At 47.8% G+C, this 12,620-nt stretch overlaps 1 protein-coding gene across 1 annotated transcript; it reads left to right on the forward strand.

Annotated features, from left to right (window-relative positions):
* The first annotated feature begins 4,361 nt into the window (after positions 1–4,361).
* LOC119405668 (uncharacterized) lies at positions 4,362–5,805 on the forward strand. Its single transcript, XM_037672510.1, has 2 exons — positions 4,362–4,634; positions 5,617–5,805. Exons 1-2 carry the CDS (start codon positions 4,362–4,364, stop codon positions 5,803–5,805), a joined length of 462 nt encoding a protein of 153 aa, XP_037528438.1.
* The last annotated feature ends 6,815 nt before the right edge of the window (positions 5,806–12,620 follow it).

A 12,620-nucleotide genomic window follows, 5' to 3' on the forward strand; every position in this document is an offset into this window, starting at 1 on the left:
TATTCATGTAGTGTGTGTGATAAATAGGTTATTTAGTGAGTTATTAGGAAATTAAGTTTAGGGCGGACACCAAAATAGCAGTGTAAATTAAATTTAAGCGATGAATGCATGTAGCTGCCTTAGAAAACGATATAATGGAGAAATATAGCCGCTTGTTGTTTGCTTTTACTCGTCTCAGTTTTTTTGCCTTATATGCTTTGACAATGACCAGGTGTCATGTTGGATGCTACTAATTGGTTATGAGCTACATATACACGAAGCAGCGGCTGTTTGGATGCTCCCTAAACTGCTACCTCATGGGGTGATAAAAGTTAATTTGGGTGATGTGAGGCATGCTAGAAAAAGTTAACTTGTTTCTGATGTTTTCGTTTTCTTGGCAGACATTCTACACAAGCTTGCCCAAAGGCGGAAGGAAGGCACGCACAGATGGACACAGAAATCATGGGGCTGCCACAGAAACTGTGACTGAGCATTAACCTGCCAGTATGTGTCTTAAACTTTTTGCTGAGGCCTTCAATTTTGGCGGAACATTCTTATCGATGCTTATATTCCCTGGTTTGTACTGCAATATTGTTGCACCTTGTTGGTTTCACAGCTGCATTGCACAGCAGAACACTTTAGTATGGTACAAGGCCCAAAAAGTTCCACCTAGATGACCAAATGGCGGCAGCCGACTGCTTCTGCAGTCAATGCAGTAGTGCAAAAAGACAGCGCAAAACACGAAGCACAAAGAAAAAAAGAGAAATAGTGCTGTACTCGTGTGCTCAGTCTTTTGCACTGCTTTGTTTTCACTATGTCGTACGAACCCTTTAGCTTATGTGGTAGTCCAGCTCATATACTTTGTAGTGTAACGGCAGGATTACCGGCTATCTGGCTTGTGAAGTCAATCTAAAGTGCATGCCTATTGGTGTAGAATTGTGTGAATCCACCATTGAGATGGAAATACAGCTACGTTTTAATACGTTAGCCAGTATATCTCGTGAATGGAATTTGGAGCTGTGACAACAACACTTGTAGAGGGTGCGAGTTACTAAATTATTGTGTATTTCTCTGCATGCTATAAAGACATAGCTGGTTAAAATTAGTGGTTACTTTACGCTATCTCTTAACATATGACCTTCCTTGCTGTTTGAAGACATCGAACCATATGAAATGCATTGTGCCTTTGTGTGTGCCAAGGGTTAGGAGCCATTATACTAGAAATAGATAAAAATAGGTAAGAGGTTAAAGTAATTTTTTCACAACCAACTTGTGTGCACAGCAGAGTTTTGAAGTAATTTAGCACACAAGCAGATAAGTGCTTCGTTTTAGTGTCTGACAGTGCACATTGTTTTATTTTAATACCTATTGGGTCATTTCACGCCAGTGTGCAAGGTCGTTTCTTGACCATTTCCAATATTTTGAAAACCTGGTGCTGCTATGTTTCAGTGTGGGAAGTAGTCGTTCGAACGTTATTTTCGGGGAAAGAATTTCGTGATGCAGCAAAGATGTTTCAAACTTTGCTCGCCAAAATGAAGATGTGTCAGGAAAATCAATTGACACATGATTATTGCTTCGAGCTATTACTACAAAGCATTTGTTTTTTAACACAGTCACCAATCTTTCATGACTATGATAGTCGAATTTATCTTCATTTCAATTTATGCTATTGCCAGTCGTGAGGAAACATTGCAAAATGCAGCATTTTTAAGTATATTGTAAAAAAGACTCAATGTTTCATGTGAAATATATTCACAGTATGCGTTAAGTGCATTTACCAAGGTTGAAAATGCTGCTGGTAAAAAGAAGCAGAAATTTCTTCAAAATTGACACTTGGAAGAAATAGCGTTTGAACCCATATCGCGAATTCTCTTTAACAGTGTGGCATTCCAAGCAAAAATATCGCCTACGCATCATAGTGTGGTTTCCTCTTGCGATAATTTAGACAATGTTTTTAAGGTGTAATATTATCTTCAAGCGAAAAATAAATTTTTCAAATGAAAAATAACAAGGCTGTGTGGAGCTCCATGGAGCTTTGCCTTCACTGCACAGCACATCACTGTTCTTGCATGGTATTTCAGACAGAAGCATTGCTTAAATATGCAACATTTGGGCTTGCACTATATGAGCACAGGGGCACCTGCGTGAATCCTGCGCCAATGTGCTGTTCAGCGAAGGTCAAGGAACGAGACTCTTTTTGCAGGCTAGGGATTATTCACTTCAGTAAATTTTTTCGTGCTTACAACCAAGCAGTATATTTTTTTAAATGGAATATAAATTGCCAGCAAAGTAAACCACACAATAAAGTGTTGGCGACGTTTCTGCTTGGAATGCTACATAGTAAAAGCTAAGCTGCAATACGGGTCAAAAAGCTGTTTTTCCAGAATCTGTTACAATTTGGGTGCAACGTTTCTGTTTGTTTTCACAGTAGTTTTATGTCAAAGTGGGTATCTGTTAACTTATTCATTTTAATTAATTAATTTCTTTACTTATTTACGTTTACTTGACAATACTGCTGACACCAGTAAGCAGTATTGCAAAGTGGGCTCCAAAGATTAGTTACATAAAATGATCTTGCTAAGCAAAATCAGGAGCATAACTTATACAAAACACAAGATAAAGCAAGAACATCTATAAAACTGTCTTAAGGAAAATGATAAGAGAACAGCACAACATACAAAGGCAATGAACTTTAGACAATCAACTGTGGGTATTCCATACGAAAGAATTGGCCTTTCTCCTGATAAACGCTAACATTAGAACTTCAGCATTTTGCAATGTTTCCTGATGGCTGAAAAATGTAACTTGAAATGCAAATTAGTAAACTATTTTAGCCATGAAACACTGCCACCTTCAGGTTAAAGAAAAAAAATATTTTGAATTAAAACGGGAACAAACGGCGCTGGACACGGGACGAAGAAGGAACAATAGACGAGGGTGCTGTCGCCCTCGTCTAGTTTTTTTTTCCGTCCCGTGTCCAGCGCTTTTTGTTCCCGTCGTAATCACGTACTAACCAGCCCAGTTAGGTTCTGCCCTGAAATATTTTGCTCTAGTTGCTGAAAGCAATAACTTTTTATAAGTTACCTTGCATGACACAGTTTCACATCTGTAGATGGATGAACGCTATGGGTGTTCCCTTTAAAGCGAAGCAGTGACATGCAAGTGGTCAAGCTCAATTTTTGAATTGGCTTAATGCCTTTCCTGCCTGAATTAAATTTCATTCCTTAAAAAACTTATAAATTGGTAGCTTATCTTTCGGCATTGTACATAAGGACCCTTGTTTTTGTGCAAGTTTGCTTTTCGCTGTTCTCCCTGCTTTTCCACTACCAATCCTCCATCTGTATTTTACTGATTTCTCTTGTGGAAATGTTCATCTTTGTCAAGCTTTCCTAAACCTAGGGCCCCATGAGAGCTAGTTCCCGACACGCACATGGGTGGACATTTTTACATTTATTTAAAAGGCGGTCCGTCATTTCCACATCTCTCTCACAACCAGTACAGGTGACGCCTACTTACTGGATCTTACTTTATGGCTGCATATTCTAAGGCAAGATGACCTAGCTTCAAACATAGCACTAGCTCATCATAATATGCTTCCCTCCTTACTTCGTCCTTATACTTCCGATAGTTACTCAGAGCTGTTCTTTTTTATTATTTACTATCCATTAAATAATCTCCACCTCTCTGACATAGCGCCTAACGCTTATCGTGCACAAAGTTTAATGCACGCTCTCAGCATCACGAAATTTCGTCCTGGAAATTATCACTTGACTACAGGCATGATCTTTTTAGCAGCATGATATTTTTCAACAGCAAAGGAGTTGAAAAACCACCTTGTATACTTAAAATGGGGATGATTAATTCATGCCTTGTTTATTAAAGTTAACTTCGTTCAATTTCCTTATGCTTGTTATTTGCGTTGTGCTTGCCTCAAGGTTTGTAGTCTTTACGGATCTGGTATATTAAAAGGGTTGAATAGCCGGTCACCTGCTTATGACGCTGCAGCTTAAGTATTGCACCCACTATTATTGCCATAGTATAGCATTTGGTAGAGTTGAGGCTTGTAATGAATGTAACGACATGTACAGCTTGTAGCGGGCGTTGATGCCGGTGACCGCGATAATTTTTATTTGTGTGCGCATGTCAATTCGTATGCAGCGGCGCACGGCGCATACGCGGCCAACATGCCTCACGTTATCTCCGGCGTGTCGCGGGAGATAAGCAGCCACGCCCCCTTTGTGTTGGCGCTTTCGAAGCCTGTTTTTCTTGGAAAATAAACTAGTTCTTGTCCCAAACTTCGAGGAGTGTGGGTGTCTTTGCGCTCCTCCGTGGGGCGAGTACGGTAAAAAGTGGTGACCCGGACGTTTGGAAAAGCACCAGCCATGTCAGACGAGGAAGGCACTTCAAGCTCAACCACAACCAACGCCTCCGAGTTAAAGCTACCTCATTTCTGGCCCAAAAATCCCAGGGTGTGGTTCAGCCAAGTCGAGGCCCGCTTCCAGCTTCGACGCATCACATCGCAGGAGTCGAAATACCTCCACGTCGTTGCAGCACTGCCACCTGACATCGCTGACGCCGTAGACGATGTGCTCGCCTCCACTCCATCGGAGAAGGCCTACGACGAACTAAAAAGCATCGTCCTGAAACGCCTTGAGGTGTCCGAATAGAGCATGGGAACCATCGTTAAAGGCGCAACACCACACAACACAAGAGAAGACCAGACGAGCACAGGCGCAAACTAACAACTGATTTATTGAAGGCAGATCTCCAGGCATATATACCAACAGGCTGCGCAGGTGCAACGTCACAACAATCCTCGGAAAACATCAAAAATATCGCGAAAGAAAATCAATTTCAGCTTTGTAAAGCGCAATGGAAGTGTCGCTGACACACGCCTCACCTGCTTTCCTGATTAGAAACGCTTCTAACGTTTCACGAGCCGTTTTTTGTCTGCTTCTACCTACAATTTTTGCGCATCGGAAACGTGGTTCACAATTCGGGCATGTCATGCAATGGTCGACAAGATGGCTTCGCTCTTTGTTAATTAGATTTCTTGCGTGTTCCCTGAGCCGGTCATTGAGGCAGCGCCCCGCGGCAAAGTATATATCGGCCAGACGGGGCGCTGCCTCAATGACCGGCTCAGGGAACACGCAAGAAATCTAATTAACAAAGAGCGAAGCCATCTTGTCGACCATTGCATGACATGCCCGAATTGTGAACCACGTTTCCGATGCGCAAAAACTGTAGGTAGAAGCAGACAAAAAACGGCTCGTGAAACGTTAGAAGCGTTTCTAATCAGGAAAGCAGGTGAGGCGTGTGTCAGCGACACTTCCATTGCGCTTTACAAAGCTGAAATTGATTTTCTTTCGCGATATTTTTGATGTTTTCCGAGGATTGTTGTGACGTTGCGCCTGCGCAGCCTGTTGGTATATATGCCTGGAGATCTGCCTTCAATAAATCAGTTGTTAGTTTGCGCCTGTGCTCGTCTGGTCTTCTCTTGTGTTGTGTGGTGTTGCGCCTTTAACGATGGTTCCCATGTCTGAACACCAACTAGCCCAACAGTCAACTCTCTTAAACGAATAGAGCAGGCTGCAACAACTGTCTCATGAAGAGCTCGGTGACCAACGTCCCTCGCAGCTACTCCACCGAATGCGTCAGCTGCTGGGACAACAGGCGTCAGAGGAGCGTCAACAGCCATTGCTTCGCGAGTTGTTTTTGCAGAGACTGCCACAGTCAACACGGATAATACTCGCTGGCTCGGACGACGTGACTCTCGAGTGTCTGGCTCAACTCGCCGACCGCATCACCGACTGCACCGAGCCATGAAAAATGTCTATCGCTGCAGCGGGAAGGTCCGAACATGCAGACCGGTTAGGTCGCTTAGAGGACAGAGTTGACCGACTGGCTGCAGCAGTTGAAAACCTCACCCTGTCCAACAAACACCGGCCTGCACGGCATCGTTCGCCGTCCAGTGCTCGTAGCTCGCAGCACCGCGGCCACGCAAGCGAGGCAGAGCAGAGCGTCTGCTGGTACCACCGCCGTTTCAGAGAGCAAGCCACTCGCTGCACCCAACCATGCTCGTGGACGGGAAACGCGCCGGCCAGTCACTAACGGCGGAATGCGATACGGGCCATCGCTCAAGCCGCCTCTTCTTCGTTGTCGACCGCATCACCGGCACACGCCTCCTTGTCAATACCGAAGCTGAGCTATCTATCCTACCAGCAACAGCTCAACATCGCCGAGGCGGCAAGTCCATTTCCAGCCTAATTGAGTCAATAATACTGCTATTGCATCATATGGAGTTCAGTCAATGACGATAGACATCGGACTCAGGCGCACATATAGATGGCTCTTCGTTGTGGCCGACGTCAGAATGGCCATCCTGGGAGTGGACTTTCTGAGCCACTTCAATCTTGACGTTAGCGTTCGCGACCGTCGTCTCAAGGATAACGTCACTTCGCTCGCTGTTTCGGACTGAAGTCTGACCTGTTCTCATGCGGTATTTGCACTTTCAACCCAGAGTCAAACTTTCAAAAGATACTGGCTGAAGTCCCTGAAATCACCAACCTCGGAACAGCGAACTGCCAATGAAACACAAGGTGACGCATCACATTGTCACCACCGGACCGCCCGTCACCGCTAGACCTAGGAGACTCGCGGGACAAAGACACGAAGTCGCCCGCCGTGTGTTCGACCTCATGCTCCAGCTCGGCATTATTCGACCTTCTTCCAGCAACTGGTCTTCTGCGCTGCACATGGTACCAAAACAAGAGCCTGGAAACTGGCGGCCTTGTGGTGATTATCGGGCACTCAATGCTGTGATAACGGCAGACCAATATCCTCTTCCTCACATTCATAATTTCAGTGATCGCCTCGCGGGAACGACCATCTTCACTAAGCTGGATCTAATGGCCGCTTGCAACCAGATTCTAGTAGAGCCAAGCGACATCCCAAAGACGGCCTTGACAACGCCTTTTGGCCTCTTTGAATTCGTTCGTATGCCGTACGGAATAAAGAACGCGGCACAAACGTTCCAGCGTTTCATGGATGAGGTCACCCGCGGACTACTCTTTGTCTTCGTCTACTTAGACATTTTGGTCGCCAGCAAAACGCCGGAAGAGCACGAAAACCACCTGCGGCTCCTCTTCAAGCGCCTTGACGAGCACGGTCTGGTTTTGAAGCCCCAAAAGTGCGTGTTTGGTGTTGAAGCACTAGATTTCCTAGGCCATCAAATCACACCGCAAGGCATCTTGCCGCTCGAATCACGGGTACAAGCAGTTAGGGAATTTCCCACACCTACCTCTTTCCGCAAGTTCCGCGAGTTTCTCGGGCTGATCAACTTCCATAGGCGCTTCATCCCATCCTGTGCACACACTCTACAGCCGCTAAATGACTTGCTGCACCGGGACGCCAAGAAAACGCCCGAGTTTCACTGGCCAGCGGAGCACAAAAAAGCCTTCCAGGACGCCAGAACTCAGCTTGCCTCCGCAACACTTCTGATGCACCCGCTTTCCGACTCGCCAACGCGACTCATGGTTGACGCTTCAACGCCAGCAGTGGGAGCAGTGTTGCAACAATACGACGGCAAGGACTGGAAACCGATCGGTTTCTTTTCGAAACGTCTGAAACAGGCCGAAATGCGCTACAGCACATTGGAAGAGAGATGCTGGCCATTTATTGCTCCGTAAAGCATTTCCGTTTCTTCCTAGAAGGTCGCACTTTCCACATTTAATGGACCACAAGCCGCTGACATATGCGTTCAAGGACAACAGTTCCTCATATTCGGAAAGAAAACTGCGCCAACTTTCTTTCATTTCCGAATTTTCCACGGACATCCGCTACATAGCGCGGATCGAAAATCAAGCAGCCGACGCACTCTCCCGCATCGACACCGTTTCAGCGTCCGTCGACTTTGAGACATTAGCCGCCGCCCAGCGGGAAGACCCAGAGCTAACCGAGATGCGGCAGATTCCACTGTCACTGGTGCTCGAAGAGATCCCGCTACCATACACAACGACTATGGTCACATGCGACACATCGCAGAAATCTCCAAGACCCTTCGTCCACGTCCAGTTTCGGCGTGCAGTGTTTGACAGCCTTCACGACCTCAGCCACCCAGGAATCCGCGCGACGCAGAGGCTCGTCACCGACCGCTTTGTGTGGCCAGGCATTAACGCCGACATTCGACGCTGGGCGAAGACATGCCGAACATGTCAAGTAGTCAAGGTGACTCGGCACACGAGCACAGCACTCCAAGCATTTCGGCCACCAGAGTGTCGTTTCGACCACGTGCACTTGGACTAGTAGGACCTCTTACGCCTTCCCAGGGTTACAGATACCTGCTCACACGTGTCGGCCGATACTCACGGTGGCCTGAGGCGACGCCGATTCTGGACATCGCAGCCGGGACCGTCGCACAGGCGTTTGTGGCCACATGGGTCTCGCGCTATGGCTACCCACTGCGCATAACAACCGACCGTGGACGACAATTCCAGAGCAACCTATTCTCTGCGCTGGCAAGGCTTCTGGGAACACGGCTCCAGTACACCACGGCTTACCACCCAGCGAGCAATGGAATGATGGAGCGGCTACACCGTCAACTGAAGGCATCGCTAACGGCCAAATTGGGTAGAGAGCACTGGGTGGAGAAGCTTCCTCTCGTGCTTCTGGGCTTGCGTACCGCGATAAAAGAAGACCTCGGATTCAGTGCAGCAGAAATGCTGTACGGCTCTACAATCCGACTACCGGGAGTATTCTTTGGTGAGAAACCAAGCACTACGCGGACACCTTCAGAACATATGGAAAGGCTACATTCCTGGTTGGAGCACCTACAAACCAACGCACCCCGCGTCAGCCGCAACCAAAGAGTGTTTTCGTTCCCAGACATGAATGCGCCAACCCATGTGTTCGTGCGACGGGACACAGTGAAAGCGCCGTTGACTCCTGCGTACGACGGGTCCTTCCGTGTGCTGTCGCGGTCGCACGAAACTGTGACCATTCGTGTTCGCAACAGAGAGGACGTCGTTTCTCTCGACCGCGTGAAACCGGCTCACCTCATGGACTAACTCGGTTTTGCTAACATTTGCTCGTTTTTTTTCTCTGGCTCCGCGGTCTAGGGGGGGGGGGGGGGCTCTTGTAGCGGGCGTTGATGCCGGTGACCGCGATAATTTTTATTTGTGTGCGCATACCAATTCGTATGCAGCGGTGCGCGGCGCATACGCGGCCAACATGCCTCACGTTATCACCGGCGTGTCGCGGGAGATAAGCAGCCACGCCCCCTTTGTGTTGGCGCTTTCGAAGCCTGTTTTTCTTGGAAAATAAACTAGTTCTTGTCCCAAACTTCGAGGAGTGTGGGTGTCTTCTTTGCGCTCCTCCGTGGGGCGAGTACGCTACAAGATCATGAAAAAATTGTTGAAGAACGAATGTTGTTGGAGTTAGTGATTCGACAAGAGGACTCGTCTTTATAGAGGCAGCGAATCGCATCAAGGTTGCTGCCACAACTTAGACACATCATTTTGTTGAAATATTGGCTCCAACAAAACGCTTTGTTCAATGGCTTGACATTCATTCAAGCTGCCAGTTAGAATCAACTTCTGTCGCGTTAACATGTACACTGTCAATTTTTATGAAAGGGAACACGCGAGCGCGTGGCCCGCGAGCTCCGGCGGCTGCTTGCAGCGCCTTCAGGCGTGCGCGAGAGCAACCACGGTATCTTTTCGCGTCATCTAGTGGAGAATAAAACAACCAGTCATGGGGTAATATGCAACCAGCTGCAAGATTGCAACCCCCTCCCCCTTCAAGCCGATTACGCAAGAGGCCAGGCCAGCGGCGTGTCGTCTGCTGCTCGTAAACTGCGTTTGGCACGCGGGCGCAATCGAAACGCGGAAGCTCTGTCGCTTGGCTTTCGCGCGTTACACTTCGGCCGATTTAGATTAAGCGACAGCGGTTCAGTCAGGTAAATTTTCGTTGCTGGTTTCCGGTTTTCAAATCTCGCATCGAATGCTGTCGAAAACATTTTTCTGAGTAGAATCCGACTTACGTGTCACCTGTCGTCACAAAATGTACTGGCAAGTCTGCGCTCGATGCTTAAAGTCATGTATAGTGACTTCCGCCGGGTTTGGCCTCCCCAGTCTCCCAGATCTTAACACCATCGAGAACTTCTGGGGACTTTCGAAAAGCGCGCTGGCGGGCCAGTCCCTGCATGGACTCTCGGCGGGCGACCTCTGGGTTGTCATTAAGGAGGAGTTGGGAGAAGCTGAGAAGGGACACGTCCCTAACGGCCGCTCTTTATCAATCCCTACCAGCTAGAATGGCAGCTGTTATGGCCGCAAATGGTGACGCCACGCGGTATTAACAATTGTCATAATGTGTTTTTACTTTTTATGTGGGGGTCAAAAGCAAGACGACGTTTTCCAATTTCAATAAACTCATTGAATTTTTTTTTCATGTTTCATGCTCACGTCATTTATGTTAGTGATAATTATCGATCGAGATCTTTACAACCATGACAAAGCCTTTTCTCCTTCTGTTTGCTATGCAGCGCCATTTCGCGCTCTCAACACAAACCCGGCGGAAGTCACTATGCGTGACTTTAAAGCATCAAGCGCAGACTTGCCAGTACATTTTGTAACGACAGGTGACACGTTCACGGCTAAGTGGGATTCTACTCAGAAAAATGTTTTCGACAGAATTCGATGCGAGATTTGAAACGGGAAACCAGCAACGAAAATTTACCTGCCTGGACCGCTGTCGCTTAAATCTAAATCGGCCGAAGTGTAACGCGCGAAAGCCAAGCGACAGAGCTTCCGCGTTTCGATTGCGCCCTCGTGCCAAACGCAGTTTACGAGCAGCAGACGACACGCCGCTGGCCCGGCCTCTTGCGTAATCGGCTTGAAGGGGGAGGGGGTTGCAATCTTGCAGCTGGTTGCATATTACCCCATGACTGGTTGTTTTATTCTCCACTAGATGACGCGAAAAGATACCGTGGTTGCTCTCGCGCACGCCTGAAGGCGCTGCAAGCAGCCGCCGGAGCTCGCGGGCCACGCGCTCGCGTGTTCCCTTTCATAAAAATTGACAGTGTACAGGATATACAACTGTCATGTTGTGTTCTGATAGAATTCAAGAGCTATTGACAGCAAGCCTTGCTTCTCAATTTAATGCTCATGCTTTACGTTTCCGCTTTAAGCTTTGTCTTCTTCAGCCTTATTATATGTCCACTGCTGCAGTAGGCCTTCGCAGTGGTCTACAATTTGCCTCGGCTTGTGCGAGCTGATTCCATTTTATACATGCGCAATTCTTCATTTCTTCACCCACGTAACTCTCGGCCTTCTCGGCAGCATTTAGTTACAAAAAATGTAACTTAAGACTTTTGCTGCAACATCCTGACAATAATTGAATAGAATTGGTTATGCACGTACATAAATACTCTTGCAGTTAGAATGTAGTATGTTTAACTCTGAATTCTTGTGTACTATAGCAATAAGTCTTTGTGAAATCATGCTGCTTGTTCTTCACATGATCAAAACGAGTCCGGAAATATCTGCAAAGTACCGTTTCTGCTTTTTCAATTTCTGAAACAGGGATGCTAAGTGAGGCCATGTACACATGCACCATGGCAATGTTTAAATGGGTATAAATTCTAAACACTGCTGTTGCTCTATGTGTTTTCTTTCACTTCCTTTTCAGACGTACAGAAAGGAGCAAAGTGGAGCTGTCCATGGGCCATGCACGCAGTTTCATAAGCAGGCTTGCAACACCTTTGACAATTATGTTCCTGAATACATCTGCCAAAGTGGCATTTAAAGAAGCATGTAGTGATGTACTTCATTGTTTATTTCACATGAAGCAGCAGGTATGCTTCACTCATCTGCAAGTTCACACAGTACAGTTGTGGTAGCCTCGATGCTCACCGGAGCCGAAGACTACCGCGGGTTCAGGCTTAGCGAGCCACAGGGCCGCGTCTACCGTCGCCTGCTTACGTTTAGCGCACCGCTCCGCGCGCGCTCAGCTAGCGAAGGCGTCGAGCGCCGCGCGGCATAAACACAGTGTTCGAGATAACATACACACACAAACACTTTATTTGCCTTCTGCGGCACCCCAACACACACACAGTACACGTCCGCTCCCGGGGCACGGGGAAGCAAAAGGGCTTCCCACGCGGACGATACACCAAGGGGGCCGTGAGCACGTCTCAGCTGGCAATGGCGAGCTTTGACACGCCGCTCGGGAAAAGGTCCCTCGCGGCTATGCTGCGCACTCTCGCGATGACCACTGGGCCTGGTCGCGAGGGTTAGGGCAATCTCCGTACGTGTGGGCCTCCGGCAAGTGCGGCCTGGCGTGGTACGACCGCGCACGAGCACTAGGCACCGCTCTTTGGCTTAACGTACGAACCGGAGCTAACACTGAGGTAAACACGCCTGCAAGGATGCCGAGGCACCCAGGCAGGCTACAGCCCGGCGATTCCCAAAGGGGACGTCGGGCCAGAAGGAAACGCGTGCTTACCCAGCGGCGTCCGAGGAGAGAGAGAGTTCGTCCCGGCGTGCACGCGCGTCAGTCGCCGAGGGTGCTATCCTGGACTTCCGCCATTTTCTGTCGAATTTGACGTAGGCGTGACGTGTACACAATGATGACGCAAACGCATG

The sequence above is a fragment of the Rhipicephalus sanguineus genome, chromosome 9, assembly GCF_013339695.2.
Source record: "Rhipicephalus sanguineus isolate Rsan-2018 chromosome 9, BIME_Rsan_1.4, whole genome shotgun sequence".
NCBI classification, from domain to species: Eukaryota; Metazoa; Arthropoda; class Arachnida; order Ixodida; family Ixodidae; genus Rhipicephalus; species Rhipicephalus sanguineus.

Coding starts and splice junctions, on each gene's coding strand:
- LOC119405668 (XM_037672510.1), top strand. CDS start 4,362: ATGTCAGACGAGGAAGGCACTTCAAGCTCAACCACAACCAACGCCTCC. Junction 4,635..5,616: donor TCGTCCTGAAACGCCTTGAG/GTGTCCGAATAG, acceptor CGTCCCTCGCAG/CTACTCCACCGAATGCGTCA.